This window comes from Moschus berezovskii, chromosome 1 (assembly GCF_049115385.1).
Source record: "Moschus berezovskii isolate FMDL1 chromosome 1, NW_MosBer_1.0, whole genome shotgun sequence".
NCBI lineage: Eukaryota > Metazoa > Chordata > Mammalia > Artiodactyla > Moschidae > Moschus > Moschus berezovskii.
The window spans coordinates 4,231,450-4,246,760 of record NC_142460.1 but is presented as its reverse complement, the minus strand read 5'-3'; the positions used below and the strand labels follow the sequence as shown (position 1 = coordinate 4,246,760).

Below are 15,311 nucleotides of genomic sequence, written 5' to 3'. Positions count from 1 at the left end.
CGTGACATTGTACAGGAGACAGGGACCAAGACCATCCCCATGGAAAAGAAATGCAAAAGAGCGAAATGGCTGTCTGAGGAGGCCTTACAAATAGCTGTAAAAAGAAGAGAGGCGAAAAGCAAAGGAGAAAAGGAAAGATATAAGCATCTGAATGCAGAGTTCCAAAGAATAGCAAGGAGAGATAAGAAAGCCTTCCTCAGTGATCAATGCAAAGAAATAGAGGAAAACAACAGAATAGGAAAAACAAGAGACCTCTTCAAGAAAATCAGAGATTCCAAGGGAACTTTTCATGCAAAGATGGGCTCGATAAAGGACAGAAATGGTATGGACCTAACAGAAGCAGAAGATATTAAGAAGAGGTGGCAGGAATACACAGAAGAACTGTACAAAAAAGATCTTCACGACCAAGATAGTCACGATAATGTGATCACTGACCTAGAGCCAGACATCTTGGAATGTGAAGTCAAGTGGGCCTTAGAAAGCATCACTACGAACAAAGCTAGTGGTGGTGATGGAATTCCAGTTGAGCTATTTCAAGTCTTGAAAGATGATGCTGTGAAAGTGCTGCACTCAATATGCCAGCAGATTTGGAAAACTCAGCAGTGGCCACAGGACTGGAAGAGGTCAGTCTTCATTCCAATCCCAAAGAAAGGCAATGCCAAAGAATGCTCAAACTACCGCACAATTGCACTCATCTCACACGCTAGTAAAGTCATGCTCAAAATTCTCCAAGCCAGGCTTCAGCAGTATGTAAACCGTGAACTCCCAGATGTTCAAGCAGGTTTTAGAAAAGGCAGAGGCACCAGAGATCAAATTGCCAACATCCGCTGGATCATGGAGAAAGCAAGAGAGTTTCAGAAAAACATCTATTTCTGCTTCATTGACTATGCCAAAGCCTTTGACTGTGTGGATCACAATAAACTGTGGAACATTCTGAAAGAGATGGGAATCCCAGACCACCTGACCTGCCTCTTGAGAAACCTGTATGCAGGTCAGGAAGCAACAGTTAGAACCGGTCATGGAACAACAGACTGGTTCCAAATAGGAAAAGGAGTGCGTCAAGGTTGTATATTGTCACCTTGCTTATTTAACTTATATGCAGAGTACATCATGAGGAACGCTGGGCTGGAAGAAGCACAAGCTGGAATCAAGATTGCTGGGAGAAATATCAATAACCTCAGATATGCAGATGACACTACCCTTATGGCAGAAAGTGAAGAGGAACTCAAAAGCCTCTTGATGAAAGTGAAAGAGGAGAGTGAAAAGGTTGGCTTGAAGCTCAACATTCAGAAAACAAAGATCATGGCATCTGGTCCCATCACTTCATGGGAAATAGATGGAAAAACAGTGGAAACAGTGTCAGACTTTGTTTTTTTGGGCTCCAAAATCACTGCAGATGCTGACTGCAGCCATGAAATTAAAAGACGCTTGCTCCTTGGAAGGAAAGTTATGACCAACCTTGATAGTATATTAAAAAGCAGAGACATTACTTTGCGGACCAAGGTCCGTCTAGTCAAGGCAATGGTTTTTCCCGTGGTCATGTATGGATGTGAGAGTTGGACTGTGAAGAAAGCTGATCGCCGAAGAATCGATGCTTTTGAACTGTGGTGTTGGAGAAGACTCTTGAGAGTCCCTTATACTGCAAGGAGATCCAACCAGTCCATTCTAAAGGAGATCAATCCTGGATGTTCATTGGAGGGACTGATGCTAAAGCTGAAACTCCAATACTTTGGCCACCTCATGAGACGAGTTGACTCACTGGAAAAGACTCTGATGCTGGGAAAGGTTGGGGGCGGGAGGAGAAGGGGACGACGGAGAATGAGATGGCTGGATGGCATCACCGACTCTGTGGACATGAGTTTGAGTGTACTCCGGGAGTTGGTGATGGACAGGGAGGCCTGGCGTGCTGTGATTCATGGGGTCGCGGAGAGTCGGACACGACTGAGCGACTGAACTGAACTGAACTGAACTGAACTGTGGTGCTGCAGAAGACTCTTGAGAATCTTCTTGACTGCAAGGAGATCAAACCTGTCAATCCTAAAGGAAGTAATTCCTGAATATTCATTGGAAGGATTGATGCTGCAGCTGTGGCTCCAATACTTTGTCCCCCTGATGCAGGGAGCCAACTCACTGGAAAAGACCCTGATGCTGGGAAAGACTGACAGCATAAGGAAAAGGGGTTGGCAGAGGATGAGATGGTTAGAAAGCATCACCCACTCAATGGACATGAATTTGAGCAAACTCCCCGAGATAGTGAAGGACAGGGGAGCCTGGTGTGCTGCAGTCCATGGGGTCACAAAGAGTCAGACTCAACCTAGCAACTTAACAAGAGGGACATAAAAATATTCTAAATATCACTAATCTTGAGGAGAAGGCAAATCAAAACCACTACAACACGCCGTCTCACACCCATCAGAATGGCTATTATCAATAGGACAAGAAACAACAGGACTAGGTGAAGGTGTGGAAAAAGGGAACCCTTGTGCAGTTTGTGGGAAAGTAAATTGGAGCAGCCACTGTGGAAAACAGTATGGAGGTTCTTCAGAAAATTAAAAATGGAACTACCCAATGATTCCATTTTTGGGTATTTATTGGGAGAAAACAAAAAAACTAACCACCGCTATGTTCAATGCAGTATTATTTACAACAGCCAATATTCTTAAGTGTCCATCAATGGATTAAGGGATAAAGAAACTGTGATACACACACACAGGAATATTCAGTTCAGTTCAGTCGCTCAGTCGTGTCCGACTCTCCGCGACCCCATGAATCACAGCACGCCAGGCCTCCCTGTCCATCACCAACTCCCGGAGTTCACTCAAACTCATGCCCACAGAGTCGGTGATGCCATCTCATTCTCTGTCGTCCCCTTCTCCTCCCGCCCCCAACCTTTCCCAGCATCAGAGTCTTTTCCAGTGAGTCAACTCGTCACATGAGGTGGCCAAAGTATTGCAGTTTCAGCTTTAGCATCAGTCCTTCCAATGAACACCCAGGACAGGAATATTACTCGGCCATAAAAAAGAATAAATTCTCACCATTTGCAACAATACAGAGGGACCTTGACAGCATTGTGCTAAGTGAGATAAATAAGACAGAAAAAGCCATAGAATTGCTTACATGTGGAAGCTAAAAACAAAAACAAAAAAAAAAGAGCTCATGGACAGAGCAGATTGGTGGTTGGCAGAGGTGAGGGGTGGGGGTAGGAGAAACGGGTGAAGGGAGTCAGAAGGGAGAAACTTCCAGTTATAAGATGAACAAGTCTGTACACTGGGGATGCAACGTACAGCACAGGACCACAGTTAATACTGGGTTGTGTATTTGAGAGTGTATTTGATAAGAGTACATCCTAAACGTTGTCATCACAAGAAAAAGTTTCTGTAGCTGTGTTATGGATGTTACCTAGAGGTGTTGTGATTATTTCACTACACATACAAATATCAAATCACTGTGCCATACACCGGAAACTAATACAGGGTTGCATGTCAATCATACCCCAATAAAAGTGAAAGTCACTCAGTCGTGTCCGACTCTTTGCGACTCCATGGACCATACAGTCCACGGACTTCTCCAGGCCAGGATACTGGAGTGAGTAGTCTTTCCCTTCTCCAGGGGACCTTCCCAACCCAGGGATCGAACCCAGGTCTCCCACATTGCAGGCGGATTCTTTACCAGCTGAGCCACAAGGGAAGCCCAAATTCCAATAAAATTTATTGCTTATTTTTAAGATGTGATACTGGTACTCCTTTTTTGAAGAAATAAATACTACAATTTACAGGTAAAACCTCTGAGTCTGGGATGTGCTTCAAAGTCCTCCTGAGGGAGAAGCTGGGAGGGCAGGTGTGGTACAGATGGTTCCTGGACTGGTCAGTGTTGACTGAGGCTGATGGTGGACATATGGGGGCTGTTACACTCTTCTTTGTATGACTGGTATATTAGTAACATTCCACAATGAAACATTAAACATCTTTACTAAGTACAAATGTTGCCAGCATTAGCAGAAAAACTGGTCCTCTGACACTCAGGGCTCTCTGGTCTCCCTGATGCTGGACTTGCTCGGCTTCGGAGGCGTGTACTCACCCTGGGGGCCGAGGTCGAGCATGCGTCCCACAGCTGCCTGAAGCTGTTGGGACACCAGGGGGCTCTCTGGAGAGCTGCCAGGACTGAACTCACCCAGAGATTTGGACAGACACCATTGTCCACAGCAGCCTTATCCCTAACAGCCCCAAACCAACAACCCAGTGTCACCAAGATATGGACAAAGAAGCAGAGAAAACACAACTCGGCAATAAAGAGGGATGAGCCACAGACGCACGCGCCACAGGAGCCTCATGACTGTACCGCTGAGGAAGACAGGCAGGTCAGGAGCCCACACTAAGACCCGGTGCAGGACGCCCTTGGTGGGGGGCAGAGCTCAGCCCTGACACGTAGCAGCTGGTGGCTCCCCGAAAGGTGCGAGCGCTCTCAGCTGCGGTTACGGGGGGTGGACACCTGGCAAAACTCATCAATCTGGACCCCTGCAAATCCGCTCTTTCCACATGTAAGTTACTCTCAGTGAGCTAAGTAAACAACGTTCCCTGACCGCATGTACAGTCTGTGCTCTTCACTGAAGGCAAAGTTCACTCCCAGACCCGCAAAAGACTTGCTGCTTCTAGTTCAGTATTTAAGAAAATGAACGTGGATGTGCAGGGAGTGGCAGCGCGTGGGTATCACGAGGTGGGACACACCGGGACCCCTCTGGGCAACGCCTCCCGCTGCAGCACACATTTGGTGGAAACATGGCACCAGCAGGTACCAGCTCCTGCTCCACACCCCAGGGAAGGCGAAGCCGTGGGCCCACACCCACCTGCAGCACGCGGCTCATCCACTGGAAGCTGTCCTCCTCGGAGGCATCAGGCCGCTGCTCCGCCACCAGCACGATCCGGTCATCATGGAGCACGGTCACGGAGAACACTGCAATCCTGGGGGAGGAAGGGAAGCGATGACCACCCGGCATGACCGGGTGTGGACACCCCACCCCACGAGAGGGAAACTGCAGTGGGGCTGGAGGGCGACGTGGTCCACAGAACGTAAAAGGAACCAAACCTCCTCTAATGTGGGAAAATGAGTCTCCATTCACAAAGCAGACAGGATCGGGGTCCGAAGAAAAAAACGAGGCTCATACTATTAAAGAAATTTCTCCTTAATTGTAATGTTAAGCCATGCGATGATTTCTTCATGTAAAAATGTGTGTCCAGATCTATTAATTACACAATTTTTCAGTCCAGCTAATGAAACCTCTCACCATGCGTGCCTCTGCTCACGTCTGTGACTGACGTCTGTGGACTTGTATTTCATGTCTTACTGAAGAATTTGACATGTTCACCTTTTCTGTGTGTTGCATTTTTCTTCCCTTAGACTCGAGTAGATTCTTTTCCCTCACAAGACCAGTAGCTGGCAGGTCTGCTGCGCGAGCCCTGGGCCTCAGGGGCCGGCCTACTCACTCGTTCCTCTGGCCACTAAGCACACAGGTTCCCACATGCACACACACACTTTCTCTTTCATACAAGCTCCACCCAGCATCAGCATTTCCTCACCTTTGCCCAGCTTATTTCTCTGAGTGCCTTACTGAAACTGTTCTCACAAAAACAGTCTTTGTTACAAAACTTCTGAAACCTATATACCCAGGACCATTTTCACTGCAACTGCGCAATTAAGTGACATCTTGGGATGAATATCTTAAGATCCAGGCTGAACGTTCCTCTGAAACCCATGAGCACCACTGCACGTCCTCCTCTCGCTACCGGCCCTTCTCGGGGCGTTGGGCATGTCCTGGCTGGAGGCCCGCCCCATGGCCGCCGCCTCTAGCCTCCAGTCCACACAGACAGCCCCTCCCCTCCCTGAGGCTGCTGTCTGGATGCCAGCTCCGCTCGCTGTATTTTCCTCTCAATGTTTCTTTTAGACTTTCTATTTCTTCACTTTGGGAGCAGTTTCTTCTTCTGGCTTTCTAGCTTATCAGCTCCTTCCCTGGCCACCTCTGCCCCACATTTATTCCACCTACTGAACAACTGCCCTGTTGTGGTGCCTTGACCTCCCTCTGCAAGAGTTCCTGCCGGTATCCGCCCAGTGCTCAGCTCCTCTATGGTGAAGGCAGATAGGTCACCTCTCCAGCCATAGATGCGTCCACCCCACACCCCAGTCAGCCACTGGGCCAGCGTCACCTCCAGGGGTCATCAGGTATCGTTGGCCACGCCAGGCAATCTCCCTGACATACCAGGAGCACATGCGGGCTACCCAGTGCCCCTCCGTGGACACCTATGCTAACAGTGCCTCCAATTTCTGTGTGTGCCCCGTGCCCCAGCTGCAGGATGCACACACCCACCAGGTCCACCTGCCCAGCTGGCTTCCCCCAGGTGGTCAGTCACCCACGGCCTACCCCAACCTGGGCAAGGGCCAGCAGCCATGCTGACCCCTCACCGGCAAGAATTCCCTGATGATTTCTTTAAGGTATAATGGGCATGAGTTTGAGCAAACTCTGGGAAATAGTGAAGGACAGGGAAGCCTGGTGTGCTGCAGCCCGTGGGGTCACAGAGATGGACACAACTGAGTGACTGAACAACAACAACATATTCACAGGAAGGCTCTGGCCAGGCTCACAGCCACCCTTGTTTGAGTAATAGAAGCACTCCCATGAGAAGAACACAATGAAATAGGTGCCTGAGTGGGCGAACCAGGAATAGAACCCCTCCCCCAGGACAAAGAGCCCTGAGCTGGACAGGCCGGACAGGGCCCTTCCTCCCCATCCCAGCCGCCTGGGGCCCCGACCAGCTGGGCCCCCTTATCTGCTCTCCGGACGAGAACCTGTGAAGTGCCTGCCTGACACATTCAGGAAAGGTAAACTGACTCGACCTCAGAAAAGCCCGGCCCCTGGTAACTCTCAGGGAAAGGCCTGCATTCTGGCCTGTGTCCCTGAGGCTCCGCCCTCAGGCACACAGCTCCTGGGTGGTGCTGGCCAGTCTCCATGCCCAGGCCTTGGTCTGGTCTCACCCTCGAGGAATCGTGAACTCTGCGGATGGTGAGGACTCTGACTCAGGCACCCTCCTGCAAACATCGTCCTGTTCTTTGCGAATTTCTCCGACGTACAGGAATTATCAGTTTTGCGATTCACAGCACTGGGCTCTCCTTCCACCGTGGGGACCTCTCGAGGGTTAAGTGGAGAAGGAACCTAAAGGTGAGGCAAGGGGACCCGCGCATCACCTGCCTCTGTAGACAAACTTCATGGGCTCCACAGCCAGTGCAGTGGCCACCACATCATCCGCGTTGTGTCTGCGAAATCCCACCACCATCAGCCCGTCCAGCTTGCCCACGACGAAGACCAGGTCATCCTGAAGGCAAGGACGCTGGTTGGGCAGAGGACACACAGCAGGCCCTGTGGCTCAGGGCCTGCGACAGAGACCCAACAGCCCACAGACCAGGTAACTCACAGACAGGCCTGCAGGTTCCCTGCCCAGGGTGATAGGAAACACAGGTGGGGTGACCCAGGGTGAAGGGGCCCTAAGCCTAGTGTGCTGGAGTGGGGGTGAAGGGGCGTCCAGAGCAGGCATCAGTGCGGGGAAGGTCAGAGGTGGGCACACAGCGAGGGTCAAGTCTGTAAAGCACTCAAGGCTATGGACAGGGAACCCCAGCATGACAGCACTGACGGCTGGGCAGGATGGAACTCTGTCATGGGGCCTGGGCACTAAGGACATCGAACAGACCCCTCCCCAGCTCTGAGCCTGGCTGGTGGCCCAGGTTTGGCAGCAGGACACACTCACAGGCCCGATGAAGCCCAGAAGCCCCGTCCTGGTGAAAGGTCGGTCGGAGACAGGTGCACCCCCAGCGGTGACCGGGACAGTCTGCACAGAATGCAGAGGATAACAATCCTAGAAGGGCTATCACCACATCTCCCTGGAGGGCACGGGGCTCCCCACCCAACCCCACCCCACCCTGGGGCCAGAGGCCCTACTGGCTGGCGTGACCTCCATCGGGCTCCTGCCAGCATGGCCTCCAGGGTCCAGGCTTCCCCTCCCACCCCTGTGAAGGCACTGAATTCTCCTGAGGATCCCATGGCTCCAGACCCGAGGCCAGCTCCCCTGGGCCACCCAGGGTCCATCAGGGCTATAGGCACCCTGAGGAAGGCCGCACTCCTGCACACCTCGCCCACCCTCCCGCCACTGCTATGGGACCCGCAGAGACCTCAAAGACGTTTTTGGTGATCCCAAGCAGCCCATAGTACGCTGTTGCTGTCGCACTGGAGTCCACACAGATCTCTCCAACTTCATCAGTTTTGCAGAGATGAGGGGTGCCCTCCACCTTCACAATACACACGTTAGCTGAAGAGAAAAAACAACCCTGGAGATCACGCACACACAGACACGGAGGTGGACCATCCCGAGACCTGTGTGAACAGCACCTTCAGGGTGGACACCAACAGTTGTGCTCCAGCCACGGAGACCCACACCCCTCTGGCCACAAGCCTGCGTGTTCTGTATGTGGTTCGTGCAGGTGACAGAAACTGCTCCCAGTGACATGGGCTCCGTGGTCACCCAGCACTGCCTTCCTGAGCCCTGTGAGATGGGAGATGCTACCGCACACCTCCGTCTTCGAGGCCTGGTCACACTCCAGGCCTGACGACCCCACCCCAGTGCAGGTCCCTCCTGCAGCCCCTCCCACAGCCCAATGACCCCTTTCTGTCTTGGCCAAGCAGCAGCCCCACCAACGTGGCCACCTGAGGCCCAGCCCTCAGCTCTGGGGACCTTGCCTGTCTGGCCCCTACAGCCCCGGTTACCAACCTGGCCACAGAGTAGACGTCCAGAAAGGCCTTGACGAAAGTGACATGCACACCAGGATGTGCAGCATCCCTTGAATGGAACTCAGTCGCTCAGGCAAGAACCAAACACCCACAGTACAGGGAAAAGTCCAGCCTTCATCTCTGCCTGAGGATTCCCTGACTGACTCTCATCTCCAGGACGAGTGAGGAAGACACGCAAGGAAAATGGTCCGGGGGACAGGGGCGGACCTGGGTCAGTACCTTTTGCTGGTTCACAGACCAGGTCACGGCATCAGAGAGGCAGGGAGCAAGGGTGGTGCTGCCACCTGGCCTGCCCCCTAGATACACACACTCGCACACAGTCCAACCTCCCTCCCACAGAAAACCCCCACATCACAACCAGATAAAAAGGCACAAAACCTGCATGTCCTGGGGACAAAACTCTGGGGCTGACTCAGGGGAGGACTGTGCACCTGACTCAGAACTGCACCCGTCCTGTCAATACACACACCTGGGGGAGCGCACACACACACACACACCGACACCCTGGGCAGCAAGAATACATGTGCACACACGGGGGGCACACGCACACACACACACACCTGGGGGAGCATTCATGCACACACACACACACCCAGGGAGGCAACCGCACACACACACCTGTGGCAGCACATGGGCATGCACACACACACACACACACACCCCGAGGGAGCACACACATACCTGGGGTGGCACATGTGCACGTACACACACACCCAGGGTGGGCACATGTGTGCACCCATATACGCACACCCAGGGCAGAACACACACAAGGTCATGTGCACACATACAGACTCTGGTCCAAGTTTAAGAATAAAATGAGCCCCACTAAGAAAGTCCTTATACTTTCAATCAGAAGAACCATCTCTTACAGTATTTCACCAATCTTTTAAAAAAATTCCTGTGTTCACCTCATAAAAGCTAAGAAACACTAAGACCTTTACTCCATAAGTCCCTGCTTCTGCAGAACTTGTTGTGTCACTGTTCAGTCACTAATTCATGTCTGACTCTTTGTGACCCCATGGACTGCAGCCTGCCGGGCTTCTCTGTGCGTCACTATCTCCCAGAGCTTGCTCAAACTTATTTCCATTGAGTCAGTGATGCCATCCAACCATCTCATCCTCTGTCTCTGCCTCTTCATCTGCCCTCAATCTTTCCCAGTATCAGGGTCTTTTCCAATGAGTCAGCTCTTCTCATGAGGGGGCAAAGTATTGGAGCTTCAACATCAGTCCTTCCAATGAATATTCAGGACTGATTTCCTTTAGGATGGACTGGTTGAATCTCCTTGCAGTCCAAGGGACTCTCAAGAGCCTTCTCCAACACCGCAGTTTAAAAGCATCAATACTTCAGCACTCAGCTTTCTTTATAGTCCAACTGTCACATCCATACATGACCACAGGAAAAACCATAGCCTTGACTAGATGGACTTTTGTTGGCAAAGTAATGTCTCTGCTCTTTAATATGCTGTCTAGGTTGGTCATAACTTTCCTTCCAAGGAGTAAGTGTCTTTTAATTTCATTGCTGCAATCACCATCTGCAGTGATTTTGGAGCCCAGAAACCCATAGACACCTCAAAACTCACTACTGGACACGTCATTGCACTCCAGAGAGAAGAGATCCAGTTCCACCCATCAGAACACCAACGCAAGCTTCCCTAACCAGGAAACCTTGACAAACCACTCATCCAACCCCACTAAGAGGCAGGAACCTCCACAATAAAGAGGAACCACAAACTGCCAGCATACAGAAAGGCCAACCCAAACACAGCAATCTAAACAAGATGAAAAGGCAGAGAAATACTCAGCAGGTAAAGGAACAAGATAAATACCCACCAAACCAAACAAAAGAGGAGATAGGGAGTCTACTTGAAAAAGAATTCAGAATAATGATAGTAAAAATGATCCAAAATCTGGAAAACAAAATGGAGTTACAGATAAATAGCCTGGAGACAAGGATTGAGAAGACGGAAGAAATGTTTAACAAGAACCTAGAAGAAATAAAAAAGAGTCAATCAATAATGAATAATTCAATAACTGAGATCAAAAGCACTCTGGAGGGAACCAACAGTAGAATAACAGAGGCAGAAGATAGGATAACTGAGGTGGAAGATAGAATGGTGGAAATAAATGAAGCAGAGAGGAAAAAAGAAAAAAGAATTAAAAGAAATGAGGACAACCTCAGAGACCTCTGGGACAATATCAAACACCCCAACATTCGAAAAATAGGAGTCCCAGAAGAAGAAGACAAAAAGAAAGGCCATGAGAAAATACTTGAAGAGATAATAGTTGAAAACTTGCCTAAAATGGGGAAGGAAATAGCCACCCAGGTCCAAGAAACCCAGAGAGCCCCAAACAGGATAAACCCAAGGCAAAACACCCCAAGACACATATTAATCAAATTAACAAAGATCAAACACAAAGAACAAATATTATAAGCAGCAAGGAAAAAACAGCAAATAACACACAAGGGGATCCCCAAAAGGATAACAGCTGATCTTTCAATAGAAACTCTTCAGGCCAGAAGGGAATGGCAGGACATACTTTAAGTGATGAAAGAGAAAAACCTACAACCGAGATTACTGTACCCAGAAAGGATCTTGTTCAAATATGAAGGAGAAATCAAAAGCTTTACAGACAAGCAAAAGCTGAGAGAATTGAGCACCATCAAACCAGCTCTCCAACAAATGCTAAAGGATGTTCTCTAGACAGGAAACACAGAAAAGGTGTATAAACTCGAACCCAAAACAACAAAGTAAATGGCAGTGGGATCATACTTATCAATAATCACCTTAAACGTAAATGGGATGAATGTCCCACCAAAAGACAACGACTGGCTGAATGGACACAAAAACAAGACCCCATATATGTGTCTACAGGAGACCCACCTCAAAACAAGGGACACATACAGACTGAGAGTGAAGGGCTGGAAAAAGATATTCCACGCAGATAGAGACCAAAAGAAAGCAGGAGTAGCAATACTCATATCAGATAAAATAGACTTTAAGACAAAGGCTGTGAAAAGAGACAAAGAAGGACACTACGTAATGATCAAAGGATCAATCCAAGAAGAAAATTTAACAATTATAAATATATAGGCACCCAACATAGGAGCACCACAATATGTAAGAGAAATGCTAACAAGTATGAAAGGGGAAATTAATAATAATGCAATAATAGTGGGAGACTTTAATACCCCACTCACACCTATGGATAGATCAACTAAACAGAAAATTAACAAAGAAGCACAAACTTTAAATGATACAATAGACCAGTTAGACCTAATTGATATCTATAGGACATTTCACCACAAAACAATGGATTTCACCTTTTTCTCAAGTGCACATGGAACCTTCTCCAGGATAGGTGACATCCTGGGCCACAAATCTAGCCTTGGTAAATTCAAAAAAACTGAAATCATTCCAAGCGTCTTTTCTGATCACAATGCAGTAAGATTAGATGTCAATTACAGGAGAAAAACTATCAAAAATATCAACATATGGAGGCTAAACAACACGCTTCTGAATAACCAACAAATCACAGAAGAAATAAAAAAAGAAATCAAAATATGCATAGAAATGAATGAAAATGAAAACACAACAACCCAAAACCTATGGGACTCAGTAAAAGCAGTGCTATGGGGAAGGTTCATTGCCATACAGGCTTACCTCCAGAAACAAGAGAAAAGTCAAATAAATAACCTAACTCTACACATAAAGCAACTAGAAAAGGAAGAAATGAAGAACCCCAGGGTTAGTAGAAGGAAAGACATCATAAAAATTAGGGCAGAAGTAAATGCAAAAGAAACAAGAGACCATAGCCAAAATCAACAAAGCGAAAAGCTGGTTCTTTGAGAAGATAAATAAAGTAGACAAACCACTAGTCAGACTCATCAAGAAACAAAGGGAGAAAAATCAAATCAACAAAATTAGAAATGAAAATGGAGAGATCACAACAGACAACAGAGAAATACAAAGGATCATAAAAGACTACTATCAGCAACTGTATGCCAATAAAATGGACAACTTGGAAGAAATGTACAAATTCTTAGAAAAGTAAACTATCCAAAACTGAACCAGGAAGAAATAGAAAATCTTAACTGATCCATCACAAGCACGGAAATCAAAACTGTAATCAGAAATCTTCCAGAAAACAAAAGCCCAGGACCAGACGGCTTCACAGCTGAATTCTACCAAACATTTAGAGAAGAGCTAACACCCATCCTACTCAAACTCCTCCAGAAAATTGCAGAGGAAGGTAAACTTCCAAACTCGCTCTATGAGGCCACCATCACCCTAATACCAAAACCAGACAAAGATGCCACAAAAAAAACAAAACTACACACCAATATCACTGATAAACATAGATGCAAAAATCTTTAACAAAATTCTAGCAAACAGAATCCAACACATATTAAAAAGATCATACATCATGACCAAGTGGGCTTTATCCCAGGGATGCAAGGATTCTTTAACATCTGCAAATCAATCAATGTGATACACCACATTAACAAATTGAAAGATTAAAAACCGTATGATTATCTCAATAGATGCAGAGAAAGCCTTTGACAAAATCCAACATCCATCTATGATTAAAAACCCTCCAAACAGCAGGAACAGAAGGGACATACCTCAACATAATAAAAGCTATATATGAAAAAGCCATATCAAACATTATGCAATGGTGAAAAATTGAAAGCCCTTCCCCTAAAGTCAGGAACAAGACAAGGGTGCCCACTCTCATCACTACTATTCAATATTGTTTAGGAAGTTTTGGCCACAGCAATCAGAGAAGAAAAAGGAATAAACGGAATCCAGATTGGAAAAGAAGCAAAACTCTCACTGTTTGCAAATGACATGATCCTGAACATAGAAAACCGAAAAGACTCCACCAGAAAATTATTAGAGCTAATCAATGAATACAGTTAAGTTGCAGGATATAAAATTAACACACAGAAATCCCTTGCATTTCTATACACTAACAATGAGAAAACATAAAGAGAAATTAAGGAAACAATTCCATTCACCATTGCAACGAAAAGAATAAAATACTTAGGAATAAATCTACCTAAAGAAACAATGTCAAAGCCTTTGACTGTGTGGATCACAATAAACTGTGGAACATTCTGAAAGAGATGGGAATACCAGACCACCTGACCTGCCTCTTGAGAAACCTGTATGCAGGTCAGGAAGCAACAGTGAGAACTGGACATGGAACAACAGACTGGTGCCAAATAGGAAAAGGAGTACGTCAAGGCTGTATATTGTCACCCTGCTTATTTAACTTATATGCAGAGTACATCATGAGAAACACTGGGCTGGAGGAAGCACAAGCTGGAATCAAGATTGCCGGGAGAAATATCAGTAACCTCAGAATATGCAAATGACACCACCCTTATGGCAGAAAATGAAGAAGAACTAAAGAGCCTCTTGATGAAAGTGAAAGAGGAGAGTGAAAAAGTTGACTTGAAGCTCAACATTCAGAAAACGAAGATCATGGCATTTGGTCCCACCACTTTATGAAAAATAGATGGGGAAACAGTGGAAACAGTGGCTGACTTCATTTTTCTTGGCTTTAAAATCACTACAGATGGTGATTGCAGCCATGAAATTAAAAGACATTTGCTCCTTGGAAGGAAAGTTATGACCAACCTAGATAGCATATTAAAAAGCAGAAACATTAACTTTGCCAACAAAGGTCGGTCTAGTTAAGACTGTGGTTTTTCTAGTGGTCATGTATGGATGTGAGAGTTGGACTATAAAGAAGGCTGAGCATCCAAGAATTGATGCTTTTGAACTGTGGTGTTGAAGAAGACTCTTGAGATTCCCTTGGACTGCAAGGAGATCCAGCCAGTTCATCCTAAAGGAGATCAGGCCTGGGTGTTCACTGGAGGGACTGATGTTGAAGCTGAAAGTCCAATACTTTGGCCAGCTGATGCGAAGAGCTGACTCATTTGAAAAGACCCTGATGCTGGGAAAGATTGAGAGCAGGAAGAGAAGGGGACGACAGAGAATGAGATAGTTTGATGGCATCACCGACTCGATGGACATGAGTTTGAGTGAACTCCGGGAGTTGGTGATGGTCAGGGAGGCCTGGCGTGCTGTGGTTCATGGGGTCACAAAGAGTTGGACACGACTGAGTGACTGAACTGAACTGAAAGAAACAAAAGACCTATATATAGAAAATTATAAAACACTGATGAAAGAAATCAAAGAGGACACAAATAGATGGAGAAATATACCATGTTCATGGATCAAAAACATCAATATAGTGAAAATGAGTGCAATACCCAAAGCAATCTATAGTTTCAATGCAATCCCTATCAAGCTACCAATGGTATTTTTCAGAGAATTAGAACAAATAACTTCACAATTAGTATGGAAATACAAAAAAAAACCTCGAATAGCCAAAGCACTGTTGAGAAAGAAGAATGGAACTGGAGGAATCAATATGCCTGACTCCAGACTATACTACAAAGCTACAGTCATCAA

At 47.1% G+C, this 15,311-nt stretch overlaps 1 protein-coding gene across 4 annotated transcripts in view; it reads right to left on the bottom strand.

Annotated features, from left to right (window-relative positions):
- DIP2A (DIP2 acetate--CoA ligase A) overlaps positions 1–15,311 on the bottom strand; it is a 119,202-nt gene that overhangs the window by 39,112 nt on the left and 64,779 nt on the right. For all 4 annotated transcript variants that reach the window (XM_088834954.1, XM_055415861.2, XM_055415879.2 and 1 more), the window contains 4 exons: positions 8,212–8,348; positions 7,791–7,871; positions 7,234–7,361; positions 4,844–4,958 (listed from right to left, as the gene is read on the bottom strand). In XM_088834954.1, the coding sequence (XP_088691080.1) occupies positions 4,844–4,958; positions 7,234–7,361; positions 7,791–7,871; positions 8,212–8,348 (461 nt within the window). The remainder of the gene's footprint in view (positions 1–4,843; positions 4,959–7,233; positions 7,362–7,790; positions 7,872–8,211; positions 8,349–15,311) is intronic.